The 21,484-nt window shown below is 38.1% G+C and overlaps 1 protein-coding gene across 1 annotated transcript in view; it reads right to left on the bottom strand.

The window, feature by feature from the left end:
• LRRC9 (leucine rich repeat containing 9) overlaps positions 1-21,077 on the bottom strand; it is a 118,212-nt gene extending 97,135 nt beyond the window's left edge. The window contains exons 1-7 of the mRNA XM_039240754.1: positions 20,888-21,077; positions 12,069-12,149; positions 11,596-11,814; positions 9,878-10,018; positions 9,283-9,346; positions 8,903-8,973; positions 4,717-4,899 (exon numbers count right to left, since the gene is read on the bottom strand). Coding sequence (XP_039096685.1) covers positions 4,717-4,899; positions 8,903-8,973; positions 9,283-9,346; positions 9,878-10,018; positions 11,596-11,814; positions 12,069-12,116 — 726 coding nt within the window. The 5' untranslated portion in view covers positions 12,117-12,149; positions 20,888-21,077. The remainder of the gene's footprint in view (positions 1-4,716; positions 4,900-8,902; positions 8,974-9,282; positions 9,347-9,877; positions 10,019-11,595; positions 11,815-12,068; positions 12,150-20,887) is intronic.
• Positions 21,078-21,484: the final 407 nt, after the last annotated feature.

The raw sequence follows: 21,484 nt of genomic DNA, 5'->3' as shown, positions 1-21,484 counted from the left end.
AATGGTGCTTACAAGTAATATTAGTCTAAAAGAACTATCTGAGGAGAAAATAAGCAAATCAGCTGCACTATTGTGACCTAGTTTTAACTGTTTACCTGAAATAATGAAGGCATTTCTTTTTATTAGTAAATCTGTACCTTAAATAATGTGGAAGACTTGTACACTGGTCTGGACATGTATTTTCATAAATGCAGGCTCTTGTTATGTGATTTATTTGTTAGAAAGTGGGTAATCAAGATCCCAACAGAATTATTTGGCATAAAATATAGAACAGACACAGATATATGGCATGATGAACAGGCCAAAAGGATTCCCTTTCCCAACATATTACGAAGTTCTGAAATTGAAATCACTAAATTCCTCTGCAAAAAAGAAGGCATTAGTAACAGAGGACAGTTCAGAAAAAAACACGCTTGTAGGATAATGAGTAACAGATTAAAAATTCCTGATAAAGAAGAGTTTATTTTGGAAAGGCAGCTAAGTTAGAAGAAAAACCGTAATTCGGGAAATGGCAAATAGTGTTAGTTTTGTGCCTATTTGGAGAAAATGGAAAATCCAATAAAGAATGCCTTCAGTCAGTGAAAAAATTTTCTATTGAATTCTTAAATCTAAAACAAGAGAATATGAGTAAAGATAGGACTGCTAAATAAAAAATAAGATTCCAAGTTAAATTTGAACTTCAGGTAAACAATAAATCATGTTTGAGTGTAAGTGAATAATTATAACTAAGGTTAATAAATATATATTAAAACATTATGTGTTGTTTACCCAAAATTCAAATCTAAGTTGGGAGTCCCTTAGGGGAGGGAGACAAAAAAATACTGCTTTTATTTTGTTTTTAATTTTATTTTTGAATAAGTAATATACTCATGTTTCAAAACCAAAATAATTGAAAAATACACAATGAAAAGTACTTCCCACACCTGCTTCCCATCTGCCCAGGTGCCCCACCTTCCACAGATAACTACCGATTTCAGTTTCTAGTGTATCCCTGCGCAGTTTCTTCTACTTTATTATTTTCATATTTTGTTTATTTTAATAGAGAGAGAAGGCATGAGGTGGGGAGGGGCAGAGAGAGAGGGAGAAAGAGAGAATCCCAGGCAGGCTCTGCTCTGTCAGAGAGCTCAATACAGACTCAAATCCACAGACTGTGAGGTCATGACTAGAACTGAAGTCAGACGCTAAGCAGCTGATGGAGCCACCCAGGTGCCCCATCTTCTACTTTGTTTTTATATTTTATTAAGAAAATACTTATATCTGCATTTGGGAACATAAATTGTGATATTTTACTATTTCTGAACTTTTCAATGATCACTTAGCGTGTCATAACAATAAATAAGAGTTATCAATCAGGGTTTTTTTGTTTGAGAGATTACATAAAGATTTTGTAAAAATGGGGAAGACTGTGTTGTAAACTGTATGTAAATAGCAAATCAACTTTGTAGGCTTACTATATTCAAGTTGCTTTTTTGTGTTTGGATTTTGAAAATGTCAACTCATTGTCACTATTCCACCTTGGTGGAATTTCTTGCCTGTTACAGTTACAAAAAAGTGTTGTTGTTTTTTAAATAGTCTAACTACAATGCTAAATTCAGTTGCATGTTTGTACTAAGTTAAGATAAAATTTGTTCCACTTGTTTCTTTGATTACCAAAAAAAGAATGAAAAGTCATAGGCTCAACTGCAGTTTCATAGTGGTTATTTTTATAGTACTTAACAATTCAAATGTACTCTTATGCCTGTTAACTCGCAGGTTCCCTACAATAACATTTAGGACAGGTGCTATTTTTATCAGCACTATTTTAATAGTTCTGAGAAAGCTGAAGTTTGGGAAGAGAAAGGCCTTGCCTGAGTGGCAGGTTGTGACGGATGCAACTGGGGCTTGAATCCAAGTCTTCTGATTTGAACTCCCAGGTTCTTCCCCCTTTCCCATGCTGACTCCCTGCTGGACCACTTGCCTCTTAGAGTTCGCACAAACTACTCCACAATCATGGGTGAAAATGTGAAGAATCGAATGTGGTAAAATCAAGAGTTTACCACACTGCAGAAGTGTCACAACCCTGGCACAACCTGTCCTCCTATGAATGGTGATGAAGAAAGCCTCCTGGAAATCTATATGCAATCCTTACATACAAACACTTGGAATATGAAAAATCATCTTAATCTAAATCAGAAGTTGAGCTATTTTATTATATAATATATCCTATTTTGCCTTAAAAGGGTGAAGAAAGGATAAATATTTTATAGTGGGAAAACTGAAATATAATGACATAATTGAAGAGAAGATATCAGGAATTGTGTAACAATTCTTTATTTTGTTCTTTAATGCTACTTCTGACATATACAAGATGAAACCAAATGTATGACAGTCTTGGGCAAAATGTCAAGAGAATCTGCTTTTCTTAGTTCTCCCATGTCATCAGCAGGTTCCTCCTCTCCCCCCAGACTCCAACACCCAACTGATACACTTCCTCATTTACACCAATCCCTGGCTCCATGTACCATCTTTCTGCCTTCAATTCTCATATTTATATCTCCAACCCAGGCAACTCACTTAAATAGCAGACTCATGCCCAATTACTTATTGAACATATCCTCGCATATGTCCAAAAGATTGCTCAAAATTTATATGCCTAAAATTAAACCCTGATTCTTCCTTTTAACAGTCTTCTTCCATATTCTTCCTCATCCCATCAAATAGCAACTTCTTCCCCCCTTCAGTTGCTCAGGCCAAAAAACTTGGAATTATTCTCTTTCTTTCCTCTGTACTTCACATCCAGTCTATCAGCAAATCCAGAGGGGTGCCACCTTCTAACTACTACAGAATCTGTCTACTTTTTACCACCTCTTCTACTCTCACCTTATATCAAGCCATCAACACCTCTCATTCAAGTGACTGGGATCTAACTGGTTTCTCTGTGCTCATCTTTTCCCTCAAATCCTCTATTCTTAATCCATTAGCCAGAAGGATCCCTTTAAAACATAAGTAACATAAGTAATTTTTTCTCCTCTGCTCAAAATTTTCCAGGGCCTCCGCCTCACTCAAAGTAAAAGCCAAAGTCTTTATAACATCCTACAGTCTCATCTGATCTCCCCGCCCCCCAATTCCTGTCTTCGTCTCTTCTCTTCCTCTCACTTACTCAGCTCCACCCACACTAACCTCCTGTTCTTCAAATATGAGAGGCACGCTCCTGCCTCAAGTTCTTTGCATTTGCTGATCCCTGAAAAGCTTGCTCCCTTACCTCCTTCGGTCTCTGCCCAAGTGTTGTCTGAGAAAATGCTCCCCCAACGATTCTATATACAATAGCCAACACTCCTCCCTCTGTCCCTGCCCCTAATTCTGTTTCCTTCACCCTTGTTTGTTTTTTTTCCTCCATACCATTTACCACTATCTGACATACTAGTTGTTTTCTTATTTAGTTACTGAGTATTGGTCATCTCTCATAAGAATATGAGCTCCAAGAAAACAGAGATTTTTGTATGTTTTGGTCATTCCATAACTCTAAGGCCTAAGCTGTGCCTGGAATGTAATAGGTATTAAATATTTGTTAGCTAAGTTAATAAGCCAAGTCATTTCATGAAGTATGAACCCCAGCTCACCTTTGAAGAAACTAATGCAGAACTCTGCAGATGATAAAAGAAATCTTAAGAAATATGGTTGTCTCTGTGAAGTTTTGACGAGGAGACATTCTTCCTTGAATCTCCAATAACTCTGAACAACTGCTAATAGACAAGAACTCTAGCCTTTTACTTGATATTGTAAGACAGTTCACTTTTTAGACTAGGATGGGAGAGAAGATAATCTCAGTTTTGGAAAAAAAGAGAGGGGAGAATGGAAGCTGAGAATAAATCCTCAGGCTAGCAAGAGAAGAGAAACAAGATAAATGGATAAAGGAATTCGTTATCTATGTTGAGATGAGAGATGAACCACAAGAAAGGGATAGGAGGGCCTCATGTGAGCCTCATGTGGGGGCATCCACATGCTTGGCACACTCTAGATACTCAAAATCTATCTATTGGATGGTTGACTGAATGAACGAATGTGGCTCACTGGACTGGAAAGAGAAGAAATATAATCTGGAAAGACTATGAATAAATATGGTGAATTCCTATGTACTCCATTCTGAAATTATAGATCCTTGGGTGGCATGTGAAATGACTCCCTTTACTGAGAGGTTCACCCTCAGTGGCAGCCTAAGAATGACTCTCTTCAAGATTTGAGAGATCTCCAAGATTCTGGCAGTGTGGGTAGATATAGGGAACCCCAAATCATCTTTAATTACATTAAAAGCTACCTAATTCCAGCATACTATCATCAACCATGGATATTTTATCATTTTGATATGAGTATTCCAGAATGAGAGGAGGTTACTTGTTTCATTTCTACTTTACTTTGGCCTTATTTAGTTTTGTATATATAGCACTAGTTCACTTCTTCTTAACACTGATGATAATTTTTCAGGTTTATTTCTTTTAGTTTTGATAAATTCTAATGTTTTTCTATCACTTTGCCTTCTAGTCCCGTCATGAACATTGAGATTCTAGTACTAATATTATTGTTTACATATATTTATATGAAATATCCAGCTCACTGGGACAAAAGTAGAGTTGGTGAGAAGAACTGACAAGATAGTACTACCTACAATATGTGGACACAGCCAGAAAGAAGCAGTTAATTAAACTTAAGTCACAGGTATCTGATTAAGGATGCACTTACATCTGCCAGGTCCTTGATCTGTTTTGCTGACACATCAAACGTGTCAAGTCTTTGAAGGCTAGGCAAGTGATACAATACGTGTGTGGAATAATTACACAGCAGACAAACTGGATTGGTTTTATATTGAGGATCATTCAGACATAAATCCTTTAAGCGATGCAGCCTGGTTAAGTTAGTGAGGTCCTAAAACAACAGCAATGATAATGCTCAATTAATTAATTGCAACTGTCCATTTCTTTTTTTATATTCATTTTATTTTTAAGTAATCCCTATACCCATTGTGGGGCTTGAACTCATAACCCTGAGATCAACAGTCTCATGGCCCACCATCTGAGCCATCCAGGCATCCCACAACTGTCCATTTCTAAAGGAGCCATTTGAACACATAAGATCACCCACAATTTAATGTAATGCATTTTAATATGTGCTTAAACATTTTAAAGTGATTTAGATGGATAAAATATTTTTTCCTCCAGTAAAAAACATGTCAACTACATGAAGAATAGATAACAATCACTAAATAGCAGACTCTCTAAACTATGCATTTTAAAAATAAAAAACCAAAAAGTATTTACTAAATCATGTATTCTACCTGGGACCTTGGAGTCAGTCACTTGAGCATATTTGTTAAGACAACGTTGCTTCTTCCACGCAGCCCCTAAGAGTCTACATGGGCTTTGGCCCTCAATCTACAAGGTAGGAAAGGTGATTGTATTTTTACAGCGTTGAAAAAAACTAAAGAAGAATTCACGACAGGGGCTTGGTGTAGGAGGGGACTATGGTGGGGCTGTCCTTCAACAGATGCAATGCTAGTTAGTAGATTCAGAATCAGAGTTAAGGGAAATCCAAAGCAAAAACCAGGAGGCATTAGTCCTAAAAATAAAGTACAAATGGAATGAGGAAGTAAGCAGTGAAGTCAGGCTGAAGGAGTCAAGAGTAAGATGGGGTCAAGGTGGCCAATGTGTCCAAAGTCTTTGGCCAAGTGAGAACTTGGCTCAAATAGTTGGTCCTGAGGCTCTTACTGGGCTCGTGGCAGAAGTGGGACTAGGTGGAATTGATCTGAAATGGAGATTTCTGGACAAAGTTATGCAAAGAATTATTTGGTCAAATTCTGCAGGAGCAAGGAAGGTAAATCATTAGACTGTTCTGAGAAGAAAACACTCACTGCTCTGGGTGGCTATGTTGCCTTTGACCATCAGTCTGGGCCATGGTGGATATGAACTTTGAAGTCTTACACAGGAACTTCCCCTAGACCCCACCTACACTCAAAAGTCAGATGACATTGGAGTCTACAAAAGCACAAAATCTCACTGAAAGTTAGTGTTGTGGCAGCTGGTATGGACAGAAAGTAGCACAGAAGTTATTCCATCACCACCAGGATAGTATCCTTTTAGGGTGGGTGTAAAGGTTAGAGATAAAAAGTCAAGATAATAGTTGTTTCAAGGACATTCCTAATGTGAGAATAGTAAACGTTGCTGTGAATCATGTTTCAATGTTTTTCTGAAAAATAGCCATTATTATAGAGAACCATTTAAATTTTATGCCATATAATAAATTTTTACAATCCAAATTTTTATCTTCAGTTTTTGATGAGGAGATTGAAATAGAATAGGTTAACATAACTGAAGTGATAGTAATAATAAAATAGCATATCTATTGAGTGCTTACTATGTGCTAGTCATTATTCTAAGAGCTTTACATTATTATTTTGCTTACATTTTATGTTACCACAGTACAATGCTGCCTCTGGCTTGTGGCACTGCTAGAAGTGACAGAGCTTTCTATGCAGCTATGCTCTTTACCACTGCAAGGCTCCCCACTAGCCAGAGTAAGATAAACTTCTACATGGTTTCATGGTGGGACAATACCTTATTCTTGCAGCACTGTGTGCTTATCTTCTTCAGCCTCAACTCATGATTCTCTCCCTCACTCTGTCCCAGCAACAGACTTCTAGTTTCTTGAATTTACCATGCTCTTTCTACCATTTAGGTCCTTCACAGTTTGCCTGGAATGCTCTTTCTCTAGGCACCTCATGTCTCACAAGTTAGCTTAAAATGACCTCCCATAGCATTCTGAGTTTATCATTCGTAGCTCCCTCGGCTCTCTTCTGCTGATGTTATTCAAATATACCCCCTGGTTTCTTACCTCCATGTCTTTGTGCATAAGGTACTCCCCACTTTAGAGTGCTTACCTCCCACTGCATGTATTTTTAATTTGTATTTATTTTTAGTAATCCTTATGCCCAACATGGGGCTCGAACTCATGATCCCGAGATCAAGAGTCCCTCCCACTGCATTTGTAGAAGGTCCTCCTCATGCCTGCTGAAATTCTGTCAACCCCTCAGTGTTCATATCAAATATTTCCTCTTGACTCTGACCAATAAAATTTTGTTTAAACTTTTTATGTTTTTAAAATTTCTGGGTAAAGTGCTTATAACACTCTGCCTCATTCTATAGCTTTTGGGCATCTTATATTCTTCTCTGAGTAAAAGAATGTGTATTTTAATGATGACCAATTCTAAATTATTTTTATAGTAAATTTACTCATCTCTCTTCGTTACTCTCTAGAGGAATTGTTTGAATATGCACTTTCAATTTGACACTGTCAGAATTACAAATGCCATGTTTTCACCCATATTGTATCCCATAAACATTAAGTCTTTTGTTTTCCTTCCTTTCATTCAAATGTTTTTTTGAGATTTTACATGTCAAGTACTGCTTTAAGCATGTGGATACAGCAGTGAACAAAACAGGCAAGGTTCCTGCACTCATGGCGTGTCAGAGATGTGGATACGCACCAGGAAGAAAACACAAGGAGAGTGATAAGAGTCCTTCAGGTTAGGGAGGGTAGTAGGGTTATTTGACCTAAACTGGGCAGGAAAGGCATCACTAAGAACATAACATCTTAACAAAATCCTCAAAGAAATGAGGAGATGAACCATGAAGGTATTTGGGGGAAGAATACCCCAGCAAGGGCAAAGGCCCTAAGGTGAGGGTGATAGATATATTCAAGGACCAGTGAGGAGACCAGAGCAGCTGGAATGGAGTAAACAAAGGGGAAACTGGTAGCAGCATGGTCAGAGACACAGCGTGGGAGAAGCCAAGGGTAAGTTTTGAGCAGAAGAGTCATTTGATCTGACATAGTTTTTGAAGGAGCAAGTAGTGACAGGGTAAATACAAGGAGACTTGTTAGGAGGCTTTTCCCTCAACCCCAACTGCATGTTAGAGCTGATGGTGTCTTAAAACAGTTTAGTAGAGATACAGGTGGTAAAAAATGGTCAGACTGGACATATTCTGAGTAGAGCCAATAGAATTTGTTGATGGAATGGATATGGGTTATAAAGAAATAAGAGGAGTAAAAAAATGACTTGAAGCATTTTGGCATGTTATTAGGAAAATGGAGGTGCCATTCAGAGAGGTAGAGAAAGCTGTAGGAGATGGTACAGTGGATGGGAAATCCGTTTGTTAGGATAGGAGATGTCTATAGTTCTGGGGAGTTATTAGGGAAAGTAGAAATAGAAATGGCTGTTAAAAAAAAAGTAGAAAAATGGGGCGCTTGGGTGGCTTAGTCGGTTAAGCGTCCGACTTTCGCTTAGGTCATGATCTCGCAGTTCGTGGGTTCGAGCCCCGCGTCGGGCTCTGTGCTGACTGCCAGCTCAGAGCCTGGAGCCTGTTTCAGCCTGTGACTCCCTCTCTCTCTGATCCTCCCCTGCTCACGCTGTCTCTCTCTCTCTCTCTCTCCTAAAAATAAATAAAACATTAAAAAAAATTTAAAAACAAAAAGAAATTTAGGAGAAATAAGTGAAGAAAAGGTATTTAAAGTTGTAAGATATGATGAGATTATTTAGAGAATGGATGCAGACAGCATGAGAAAAGATCATGGGCCTAACCTAATGGAGTCCATTTTTTAGATGCTAGGAAAGATGAAAAACCAGTAAACTTGAAGGGGTGCAGCCAGAAATATCAGAGGAAAACAAAAGCAAGTACATACATTTCTTGTTGGGTTTTAATAGTATCAGATGAGTAGGGCTAACTTAATCAGCTGCCTCTAAAATTTCCAAGAGTATTGGGTAGTCCAAAATAATTAAATTGTTCCTTAAAAGGGAACTGTTGAGTATATTTTCTGCAATAAGATGGTTCATGATCTAGGTTGCTAAATAAAAGTAGACTATTCCACTTAAACATACCTTGAAAGAACATATTTGGTTACCAGAAAGGTTTAATCTTTCCAGTTGTTCATTGGGATCAAGACATCGACCTTTAATTTAAAAAACAAGATGAAAGAAAAATCAAATTTCTTATTTTACCTCTGGCTCATAGCCTATAATATTTTTTAGTTATATATGATCATCATTCCTTGCATGTAAGTAAGACTAACAGTAGCACTGTAGAATTAGTAACAACTGATTAATGGGTAATATTTTCACATCCTGTAATCACAGATTTAGAAATGCTTTGCAAAATATCATACAAAAGAATCTAAAAAAAAGAAATCTAAGAATGTGCTTTTTGTACTGATAAAAAATTATTGTAGCATTATCTCATATTCAAATGAAACAGTACATACCAATGTTGCTTATTAGATTCCCAGCAAGGTTGAGGTCATTTAAATTCTTCAAAGTTTGCAAGCCCTAAAAATTTAGAAGAAGTCAGTAAAATATATACTTGTAAATGACCTGATCAACCTGGTTAGTTCTCCAAGTGTTCTGAGCACTGGGTGCTGTGTATTTCACAAACACGGAAGCTAAGTTGGTGTCTCAGTGAACCCATTTTTGTTTCCCTGTAATGTGGAGAGAATTATTGGAGGAGGGAAGGGGAGGGGAGAGGAGAGGAAAGGAGGAAGATGAGTAGGAAGAAAAACACATCACACAGAGTGTGTTTATAATCCTTGGCAAGTTACGTATAAATTCTCTAAGTCTCTTATTTTTTTTTAACCTTCAAAGAAGAAGTAATACCTTACCTCCCAGGCTTGGTGGGAGGAACAAAGAAAATGATGAAGTTTCTACACATTATAAAATGCTATGTACATGTTAGTCTTTTTTAACAATAATTAAACTAGTCACAAATATTTTGGCCTTTAACCATAATATTATTTTGGACATTGTGGTTAAAACTCCACAGGAGCAATTAACTTTACATATAAATTATTGAAATTATCTTACCTCAATATTTTTAATTGTATTGTGGTTCAGCCAAAGAACCTCCAATCTCAATAATTTCTCTAAATTTTCTATCTTGGAAATTTTATTAAAATATAAATACAATTTTTCTAAATTTCTACATTCTTGAAGACCTCCAATTTTCTGTAAAAAAAAAAAAAAAGGAGACTGAATAGTGTTAACTTATGTTTTGGAATTAATCGTTTTAATAGAGTAGATTCTAAGCACATTTTCTTTTAAAAAATCACATTTTGGGGCACCTGGGTGGCTCAGTCGGTTAAGTGTCCGACTTCAGCTCAGGTCATGATCTCTCGGTTCGTGGGTTCAAGCCCCGCATTGGGCTCTGTGCTGACAGCTAGCTCAGAGCCTGGAGCCTGCTCCAGATTCTAGGTCTCCCTCTCTCTTTCTGACCCTCCCCTGCTCACGCTCTCTCTCTCTCTCTCTCTCTCTCTCTTTCTCTCTCTCATAAATAAATAAAACATTTTAAAAAATCACATTTTATTGAAAAATATGTATCCAACAAAATCAACTAAACTTTTTAAAAGAAAGAAACAGGGGTGCTTTGGTGGCTCAGTTGATTTTGGTCGAGGTCATGATCCCAGGGTCCAAATCGATGAGGCTTCATGCTGAGGATAGAGCCTGCTTAAGTTCCTCTCTCCCTTAGCCTCTCTATCATGCTCGAGTGCGTACTCTCTCTCTCTTAAATAAAAAATATAAATAAATAAAAGAAAGAACATGTAATCCTTCCACCTAAATACAACTATTTTCAATTCTTATATTTAAAATTTTAATAAACTCGATACCTATTTTTACACTATAATCATACTACCCATATAATTTTTGTGGGTTTTTTAAACTTAAGACCATCTGAAATGTTTTCATAATCATTCACATAATAATAGTTAATTACAAAATATTTTATGAATTTTTTTAAATTTTTAAATATTTATTTATTTTGAGAGAGAGAAAGAGACAGTACGAGCAGGGAGGGTCAGAGAGAGAGGGAGACACAGAATCCGAAGCAGGCTCCAGGCTCTCAGGTGTCAGCACAGAGCATGATGTGGGACTTGAACTCACAAGCTGTGAGATCATGACCTGAGCCAAAGTTGGACCTTCAGTTGACAGAGCCACCCAGGTGCCTATCATGAAGCTTATAATTTTCTTAAAAATACCTATATGTGTGGAATATTTTATTCACATTTTTAAATATTATAGATAGTACTACAACAAATAACTTCATGCATACAGTTGTTTTCTGCTGTTGAATTACTCCTCTGGGATAAGACCTTAGAACAAGGGATTTCTGATTCAAAAGATATGCACCTTTCCTTGACTCACAGTACATTTCACAGTATTGCTTTTCAATACAGATGTTACAATTTTCATACAACCAATAGTGACTAAGTGAATGAATTTACTACTTAGCAATACTGGGTATTATTTGATCTGATCTGATCACTAAAAAAGTAGAATATGTCTATTATGTTTTGATTCTTTATTTCTACTTTCTCCTTCGTAGAAATCTATTTCTGCATTTTACCCATTTATCTGTTTAGTTTGTTTTGTTTTACTGGCTAAAGGGTTTTATTGTAATCTATCATGTATGTCCCTCCTCATTCATCTGTTTTGATTCATGACTCATGCATGTATTTCAAGGAATTTTTTTCCAAGCCAAAGAATTCAACATAAAATACTTCACATAAGGTTGTGTTTACACTTACCTCTATGCAGCATTCGGCAATCCAGAGTTCTTTAAGCTGTAAACAAGTTTCTAGCCCTGATATTTCTTTTATATCTTGAGCAACAATTGTGAGACTCATTAGATTAGGAAATAATGATAATCCAACTATACGGGGATACCCTGAGAAAAACATCTCCAGTTCTGAAGTATCTGATCCTTCTTGTCCAACCATCTCATAAGACAAACCATTGCATAAACACTGTGTCAAAAAAGAAATTGGGTTATTACCTATTTTAAAAAGTTAAAAAGTTATTTTTGCCATTAGAACTTATAAATTGCCAATTGCACCAATGCACTCACAAGAAGGAAAGTCAAACCATGTATGTGGTTTTTCTCTGCTTCCAAAGGTCATTGGGTAGAAGAAATCTCTAGGCAAGCGCCAGAAACGAGTACAAAAATGTTCATTATACATTCTTGCAACTGGAGTTGAAAAGAAATTTGGCTTTGACTCACCAGTTCCTTAATTATTTCTTCTTGGTTTAGGTTTTCACATTCAATCATCTTCCATTAAAAATAAAGGTCATAATAATATATCTGTTAAGGAAAGTGAAAAGTTGAAATAAATACATTCTAAAATCATGTCATTCCAAGTTGAAAGGGATCTTAAAGGTACTGGGGTGGAACCACCCGGATGGCCTGAAATTTACACACAGTGTAATTAACGAAGTATCTGTCTGGGCCCCAAAACAGTCCATTCCATCTCTAAAGTTTTCTGTTAGAAAGTTCTTTTTAATTTTGAATTGAATTCTGTCTCTCCATAACTCCACTCCACTGTTATTCTATCTTCTGGGTTCAAATAAAACAAGTATTTTTCTTCCATACTTGAAGAACACTGTCATCTCTCATCTACAACTTTACCTCACTCCCCAGCTCGTGTCTTTCAGTTCTCTCACTAGAGATATTCCTGTTTCTCTCCTTCAAACAGGCTCCAGTTCATTCTTCCTATTACATTGTTGTGTCTCAAACTGAACATAGTTCTCTAAGTGTACTAGCAAAGAAAAGAAACTTCAGGGTTTAGTGACATACCTGGCATGGGAATAAATATTTATTAAAATGAATTAGCTGGTGCTTTCATTTTAGGTGATATGAACTGCTTTAACATCTAATAGCTACAATAAAATTTAACTCATTTTAAAATAATTTTTAATATATTTATTATCCAGACATATTGTTTTTAAAATATAGGAGTCTAGGTTTTAATATGATGACATGACAAAGCAAAAATGTAGATATGATGTATATCATGAACACACTTTTTACACTAATTGCCCCGTAATTATGCATGTGTGTATATGTATGTATATGTATATGCATGTGTGTGTATGATTATGTAAGAATAAAATATGTAAAGATACATACTAAGTGGTTAACATGAGTTGTTAACATGCAGGTGAAAGCTACATGCAAGGTAACTAATACTGACAACCTAGTATGTCTATCTTTGCATATAACATGCATGAGAGGTTGGACGGGGATCTAGGCAAAACTGGAAAAGAAAAAAAACTTTTCAAAAGCATGTTCAGTACTGTATAGTATGACTATATAAACCATTTATTTATTCTTTCTACTGTTAGTAGACTTTCGGACTGTCTCCAGTTTGGAGTTAAATAGTGCTTTCCTGAACATTTTTATGACACAAGACATTAGTGCACATTTAGTCTGAGTTTATACCTAGAGGCGGGATGAGAAAGAAACTCTTGTATACAACACGGATGATTCCCACAAGCACAGTATTGAGCAAAGAAAGACATACACACACAGTGAGGTTCATACTGTGTAGCTCTGTTCATATACAATTTTAAAGCAAACCAATCTGGTTTAAGAAGCAGTCCCAGATAGTAGTTACCTTTCAGGGGTGGGTGACTAGGAGGAGGCAAAGAAGGGCTCTGGAGTGCTGACGAAGATGTATTTTGCAATCTGTGTGCTGATTAAAGGACTACATTCACTTTGAGAAAATAAAAGTAGATATCTAAGATTTTGTGTGATTTCTATATATATGTTATACTTAGAATGAAATTTTACTTACATATATGTTTAAAAAGTATGTGCCCACTTTCATTCAGTCATAATTATATACATGTACAGAGCACATAAATTAAAATTTTAAGAAAAAAGAGTTGGTAACTTGAGTCCATGTATTTATCTACCCTTCCTCCCTAAATCCCACTAAAATGACTAGGGAAATGTGCTCTACCAACTGAGCTAGCCAGGCATGGTAGGGAAGTGTGAAAATGAGAAAGGCATGTGTAACAGTGCTAGGAAAAGGCCATTGATTGTCAGAGATATTCAGAAATATTTTGTATTTTGTTGCTGTCGTTTTAACTTCCAATATTGTTAACATACAGTGATATATTAGTTTCACGTGTACAACGTAGTACTTCAACATTCTATACATTACACAGTGTTCATCATGATAAGTGTACTCTCAATCCTCTTCACTTGTTTCACCCATATTCCCCCACCACCACCTCCCATCTGGTAACCATCCATTTGTCCTCTCTAGTTAAGAATCTGTTTTGGGGGGACACTTGGGTGGTTCAGTTGGTTAAGCGTCCAACTCTTGGTTTTGGCTCCGGTCATGATCTCATGGTTTGTGAATTCAAGTCCCACATCAGGCTCTGTCCTGACAGTGAAGAGCCTGCTTGGGATTCTTTCCCTCCCTCTCTCTTTGCCCCTCTCCTGCATGCTCGCACTCTCTATCTCTCTAAAAATAAAGAAATCAACTTAAAAAAATGGAGTCTGTCTTTTGGTTTCTCTCTCTTTTCCTTTGTTCCTTTGTTTCTTATATTCCACACAAGTGAGATCATATGGTATTTGTCTTTCTCTGACTAGCTTATTTCTCTTAGCATTTTATACTCTCTATATTCATCCATGCTGTTGCAAATGGCAAGATTCTGTTCTTCTTTGTGGCTGAATAATATTCCACTGTGTGCATATGTGTGTGTGTCTATCACCTCTTCTTTATCCATTCATCTATCAGTGAACATTTGGGCTGCTTCCACAGCTTAGCTATTGTAAATAATGTTGCAATAAACACAAGAGTGCATATATCCCTTCAAATTAGTGTTTTCCTATTATTTGGGTAAGTATCCAATAGTGCAGCTACTGTATCAGAGTGTAGTTCTATGTTTAATTTTTTGAAGAACCTCCATACTGTTTTCCACAGTGGCTGCATTGGTTTGCATTCCCACCAGCACTGCATGAGGATTCCTTTTTCTCCACATCCTCGCCAACATTTATTATTTCTTGAGTTTCTGGTTTTAGCCATTCTGATAGGTGTGAAGTGATATCTCATTGTGGTTTTTTTTTATAATTTTTTTAATATTTTATTTATTTCCAGGAGAGAGAGAGAGAGAGACAGCGTGAGCAGGGGAGGGTCAGTGAGAGAGGGAGTCACAGACTCTGAAATAGGCTCCAGGCTCTGAGCTGGCAGTCAGCACAGAGCCCGACATGGGGCTCGAACCCACGAACCGCGAGATCATGACCTAAGCGAAAGTCGGACACTTAACCGACTAAGCCACCCAGGCGCCCCTGTGGTTTTGATTTGCATTTCCCTGCTGATAAGGGATATTGAGCATCTTTTCATGTGCCTTTTGGCCATCTTGAATATCTTCTTTGGAGAAACGTCTGTTCATGTCTTCTGATCATTTTTAAAATTGGGTTGTGTGTGTGTGTGTGTGTGTGTGTGTGTGTGTTAATATTTTGGATACTAACCCCTTATCAGATATGTCACTAGCAAGTGTATTCTCCCATTCAGAAGGTTCTCTTTTAGTTTTGTTGATTGTTTCCTTTGCTGTGCAGAAGCTTCTTATTTTGATGTAGTCCCAATAATTTATTTTTGCTTTTGTTTCCCTTGTTTCAGAAGACATATTTAAAAGATGTTCCTATGACCAGTATAAGAGAAATTACTGCTGGTACTCTCTTCTAGGACTTTTATGGTTTCAGGTCTCACATCTAGGTCTTTAATCCATTTTGAGTTTATTTTTGTGTATGGTGTAAGAAAGTGGTCCAATTTCATTCTTTCGCATGTAGCTATCCTGTTTCCCCAACACTATTTGTTGAAGAGACTTTTTCCCATTGCATATTGTTGCCTCTTTTGTTGAAGATTAATTGACCATATAATTTTGGGGCTTTTCCTGGAGATTTTATTCTGTTCCATTGACCTATGTGTCTATTTTTGTACCAGTACCATACTGTTTTGATTACTACAGCTTTGTAATATAACTTGACACCTGAATTGTGATACTTCCAGTTTTGTTTTTCTTTTTCAAGACTGCTTTGGCTATTTGGGGTCTTTTGTGGTTTCATATAAATTTTAGAATTTTTTTGTTCTGGTTCTGTGGAAAATGCTGTTGGTATTTTGATAAGGATTGCATTCAGTGTATAGATTGTTTTGGATAGTATAGGCAACTTAACAATATTTGTTCTTTCAATCCATAACCATGGAATATCTTTCCATTTCTTTGTGTCAAATTCAATTTCTTTCATCAGTGTTTCATAGTTTTCAGGGTACAGGTCTTTCACCTCTTTGGTTAAGTTTATTCCTGAGTATTTTATTAGCGAAAGGTCTTTTGAATGACAATGAAGTAGATGGCATAAGACTGAGAGAAAAGCCCATCAGTATAAACCAGCCCAAAATTCAGTGTACCAAAGAAAGAAGTTTTATAAAACTATACTTAAAAATTCCCCAAACTCGGAGCGGCAGTGATTGGGAGGATGGTGGCTGTAAGCCATCCAAAGGAACCAAATCAAAGGACTTTGAGATCTATATTAGAGTCTGTATTTGCACTCAGGCTTTGTAAACTGGAGACACAGTCTGACCATGTTGAGTTTGGAAGGGGAGGGGCCCCAGCTAGCACCACAAAGAAAAATAAGAGCCAGAAAATTATTCTAAGACCCTGGAATCTCTACTAATTCATCACTTACTCATTAATATATGTGTTGAGGAACTAATGTCTACTGGTCAGAAAATGATAGGGGTTGGAAGAAAGAAAAGACTTCTCTAATAAGGTAGCATATGGACAAAAGGTGAAGGAAATGAGGGAGTGTGAACTCTGAGGAAATCTGGAGAAAACGCATCCAGGCAGAGGAAAGAACACGTGTAGAAAAAATACCATGAAAGGATACTTCACATGTTTGCAGAACAGCAAGGAAAATGATACGGCTGGAGTACAGCCAGGGAAATAGAGACTACTGGATGTGATATCAGAAAGGTTTTGCAGGGACAGATCATGTGCTGTCTTATGATTTGTAGGCTTTTGTGAAGATTTTAGATTTTAGTATCATGAGTAAGATGGAAAGCTCTATGAAGATTTGGGGGTGGGGAGGTAACATGAGCTGTCTTAAGTTTTGAAAAGGATCACCCTATCCACTCTGTTGAAAATAGACTGTAGGTGTCTATGGTAGAAGCAAGGAGACCAGTTAAGAAACACTTGTAATAATATGAGTGAGAGAGGATGGTGGTTGGGGTAGGGCGGCGGTAGTGGGGATAGTGAGAAGTAGTTAGATGATGGATCTCTATTGAAGGTGATACTGATCTTTCCTTCTCTGCTTGCCATCAGCAACTGTCTCCTTAACCCATTCTTGGGCACCCCCAATATATTACAGCACAGGCAGCAGGAGCAGCCAGGCAAGAGAGAACTTAACAAGGAACAACTTTGAAAGGATTAGACAGTCTACCAGAGGCCCAGCCATAGATGTGGGCCACAGTCTTCCCTCCCTAGGCTTATTCAGATGCCATATTAAGTAAAGGAGGGCCTTTACCACCCCTTCTCATCAGAAAAGAAACCCCTACATTCTGGTTTAATGTCTGAACACTAAAGGAAAGCCCGCCTTCCCACCATCACACAAGGAAAAAGCCTGTTCTCAGTACATCCAAAGTCACCAAATGGCAATTCCAGTTATATAGTCTATGTCCAAGATATCTATTCCAAAAGAAATGTTCCCTTTGCTATTTACTAAATTATCACATATATTTGAGCCTAATTTTGGATTCTCCAGTCTGTGTTCTCCCTTAGCACTGTCTATTCCTATAGTATTATCCTGTTTTAATTACTGTGATTTATATTAATTTTCACCGTATTATTTTTTAAAATTTCTTGGCTATTATTTCATATGTATTTTTCCAAATAAAATTTTTGTTTATTTTGTATTTAGTGTTTAAAAATCCACTTGGGTTTTTGAGATTCCAGTGTAAAGCTTAATTCAGAGAGAACTTCCATCTTTACAGTATTAGTCTTCTATTTATTCATGGAGACTACTTTTTAGTAGTAGTAGTATTTAGTAGTAGATAGAGAAAGTATGCATACTTTGGATATCAGCCTTACCTTCTGCTTCATCTTATTTTCCTTCATCAATGCCCTCATTTAGAAAAAAAAAATCTGTTCTAATCCTATAGTTAATTAGCAAAACAAAATTTAATTACAAAGCTTCCAATTCTATAATTTGAATAACTGCATCCAAATTATGAGGAGCCTGAACCTCTCTGGTACTTATAAGCCTCCTATGCTTCCTCCAGTCATAAGTAGACCCCAGGCTTCCAGCTGAAGCTTCTGATTTCAAGAGGTGTGTCCTGTCGGCCAGCTTGTACCCACTCTCCTCCACTCTAGGGAAGTTCTTTTCAGGGCCTATCTAAGAGATCACAGGTCTTCTCTAGTTCCTTCAGGGAACCGGGAGCCACCAGTAGCTTCTATAGCTTTCACCATTCAGATCTTGGATTGATCCAATCACCTCTCCTCTCCACCGTAAAGTGCTGCTGCAAGATTTCATATAATGAGCATGGAGCTGAAGTCACTACAAATGCATGGCCTCTACTTCAGCTGGATCTTCAACAGCAGATATTTTATATTTTCCTCTTCGACTTGTTCTCCTAGTGAGAATAGGGCTAGAGATACAGATGGGGGATTCATGACATAAAGACTATTCTAAACTTCTGCCACTCTTCTCAGGTTCTCCCTCCCTCCCCTCCTCTGTGGATAATCTTGTCTCCATCTTCACAGAGAACGGTGATGACATCAGATTTACATTCCTTATATTTCCTTTCCTCTTAACACAGTATTTCTTTCCCTTCCTGACTCCTCTATTAGTAAAAGTATTCTTTCTCTTGTCCAAAATGTGTGTACTGATCCCATTCTCTTCTTTTTCAGAACACTATTCTGTCAAATTTTCCTCCTCCTTGTTTATTCCCATCTTTTATTCTCTAGGATTTCTTTTCTCTCCATACATGAATGTTAGATCATTCCTGTCTTTAAAAAAATAAGTCCTCCTATTCTGTATTCTGTGAATAGCTGGGTTTAAATACTTTGGCTGAAAAAGTTCTAAGAGTAGTCATTAGCAACGCTTCACTGCCACCATTCAGTTCTTAGCTCACTACAGTCTGACTGATGATACTCAGGCCACAACCATTTCTTTTGCCAAGGTCAACAATAATCTTCTAATTCCCAAAGACACTTGTCATGTTTCAGCTCTTAACTTGACCTTGACATAGCATTTGACAATGTTGATGACTCCTTTCTTTAAGATTTCTTCTTTGGTTTGACATTTTCTCCTTGGCTTCTCTCTACTAGTTGTTTTTTTTTTTTTTTTTTTTTTTTAATTTTGAGAGAGAGTGTGTGTGTAAGTAGGGAAAGGGCAGGGAGAGACAGGGAGAGAGAGAGAAGCCCAAGCAGAGCTTCAACTCATGAACCACGAGATCATGACCTGAGTGGAAGTTGAATGCTTAACCAACTGAGCCACCCACTTGCTCCTCTACTTGTTATTTCAAATCTACTTTTCTGATCAATTGCTTCCTTCTTAGTGAAAACTACTAGTTTTTATCTTACTTTTTCCTGTGCAACTTCCTTCCTGTGCAAATCCAACTTCCAATATGGAAAGCTACATCTGAGTGTGTCACAAGCATCTTAAATTCAGTGCGTTCAAAACTGAAGTCATTATTTTCCAGCCAGCCTTCTTATCCTAGTGTATGCCTTCTCTTGGTAAATTGCACCATCTTTCTAATCATCTGTATTAGAGCCCTGGGATTTATCCTTAACCACTCTTTTACTCTTTCTTCCATGTTCACTCGCTCATTAAATCCTTCTGTATGTACCTCTTAAATGTCTATCATTTTCCCCTTTTTTCCATTGTATTTGCCTCTGTGTTGGTTCAGGCTTTCATCACTTCACCTTAATTGGATGCTTTCCTTACAGTCCTACATCCATCCCTTCGATCCACCTACTACACTACTGTGACAGCCGGCCTCCTGAAAGGTAAATACGTTTAGGCTACTCTCCTTGGAAGGTATTCATGGTATCACGCTCTGACTCCTGTTTACCTGTCAAGGTCATCAACCACTAACCCCCAACACTCCAGGGTCTAGCCACAACTATAGTTCTCTGAATGGGCGGGGGCATTCCTGCATTTTGGCATATGCAGTCTTCCCTTCCTAAAATGTGTTTTTTCCCTTGACCTTATGGCATGCTCCATACATGCTGAAAATGTTAAATCAGGGGTCTTCTATACGCAGACTTTAATTCTCTCTGCTAGTATTATAGCCATTCTCTTCCCTGTTGAGGCCTGCACATGTTCTATATATAGCACCGGTCCTACTCTGTTGTGATGCCTGCAGGTCTTTCCTCCCTACATGTTCACCGAAGGCAGGGCCAATGAACCTGCCACTGTGCCTGGCACTTGCATGGGGTTCCATAAAAGTTTGTTAAATGGGTTGAATTGTCATGCTACAGGGTCCTGTATGGCATAACCCGGAATGTAATATAATAATGTGTAAAGACTTGCTGTACGTGACCAGATATAATAATGATTAGAGTATAAAGCACCATATTTCTGTCTGGGTGTCATTCGGAAAAATCAAATTTCTTTTCTACAAACTAGAAGCCCTGTATGGTCAAACTGTCTCCTCCCTTGGGTATAAAGAGATCAGAATCCACCTGTCAGCACTGATGGGCCAAACAAACAGCTTTCTGGCTCTAGGTGAGCAGTATCAAATTTGGGCAAGAAGCACTTGATTCTTTCAGTTCTGTACCTTAACATTGCAGGAAAGGCTGCACAGGTCACTGTGCGCCATCTTCCCTTTCCTCCTCTTCTTCACTTTGCTCTGGTCACCCTGATGGCCTTCAGTAAAGACAAGTCACTGTCTCATTATTACCATCTCATTGCCCCATTATAGGGTCCTTTAACCACAATGTTGCTTCTCTCCCATCTTCCTCTCAGGGGCGTTAAGAGTGGGAGGAAAGAGAACAAAGACACCCGAAGGCCACAAGGTGAGACACACTCACCTTATTCCAGAACGAGGATGGATCCCAGGGCAATCCGAGACAGAGCAGAGTCCACTCCGGTTTCCTAGTCCCTATCTTTCAACAGCAGGCACGACACTCCATCTAATCCAGGGCCCGGTGGTGGTAGCTTCGGCAGCACTTGTACTAATCCAGGGCCTGGTGTGTATACAAGACCTGCTGCGGTTGCCTAGGAAACCTGCCCTCCGCCTCCGGCAACCTTGGAAGTGGGGAGGGGTACAACCGGGGTGGGGAAAGCAGCTGCGGAATCCTTTTCTGGATCACGTGGCGGCAACCTCCAGCCAATCAGCAGAGGTAGGGGTCCACCCGGAAGACCCCGCTGGTGCTGCTGGGAAATGGTGGGGAGCTAATTGCCCGCGGGTGTCTTTGTGCCCGCGCGCGTCTTCCCGCCTGCCGTCGCGGGGTCGGAGGACCGGCCCAGAGGCAGCGACTTGTGGGCATGATGGCAGGGACCTAGTCGTGTGGCTTCCTCCAGTCTCGGCTCTCTCCCATTGAAAGCCTTTAACCTTCGGGGCCTGGAAGCCCGGAGCCTTGCTGAACTGGAACCTTGAAAGTCATGGCGCTGTGATGTCATAAGGA

Source organism: Hyaena hyaena, unplaced genomic scaffold (assembly GCF_003009895.1).
Source record: "Hyaena hyaena isolate Hyena2069 unplaced genomic scaffold, ASM300989v1 scaffold_181, whole genome shotgun sequence".
Classification (NCBI taxonomy): Eukaryota; Metazoa; Chordata; class Mammalia; order Carnivora; family Hyaenidae; genus Hyaena; species Hyaena hyaena.
The sequence above is the reverse complement of the archived record's forward strand: the minus strand, read 5'-3'. Positions and strand labels throughout refer to the sequence as shown.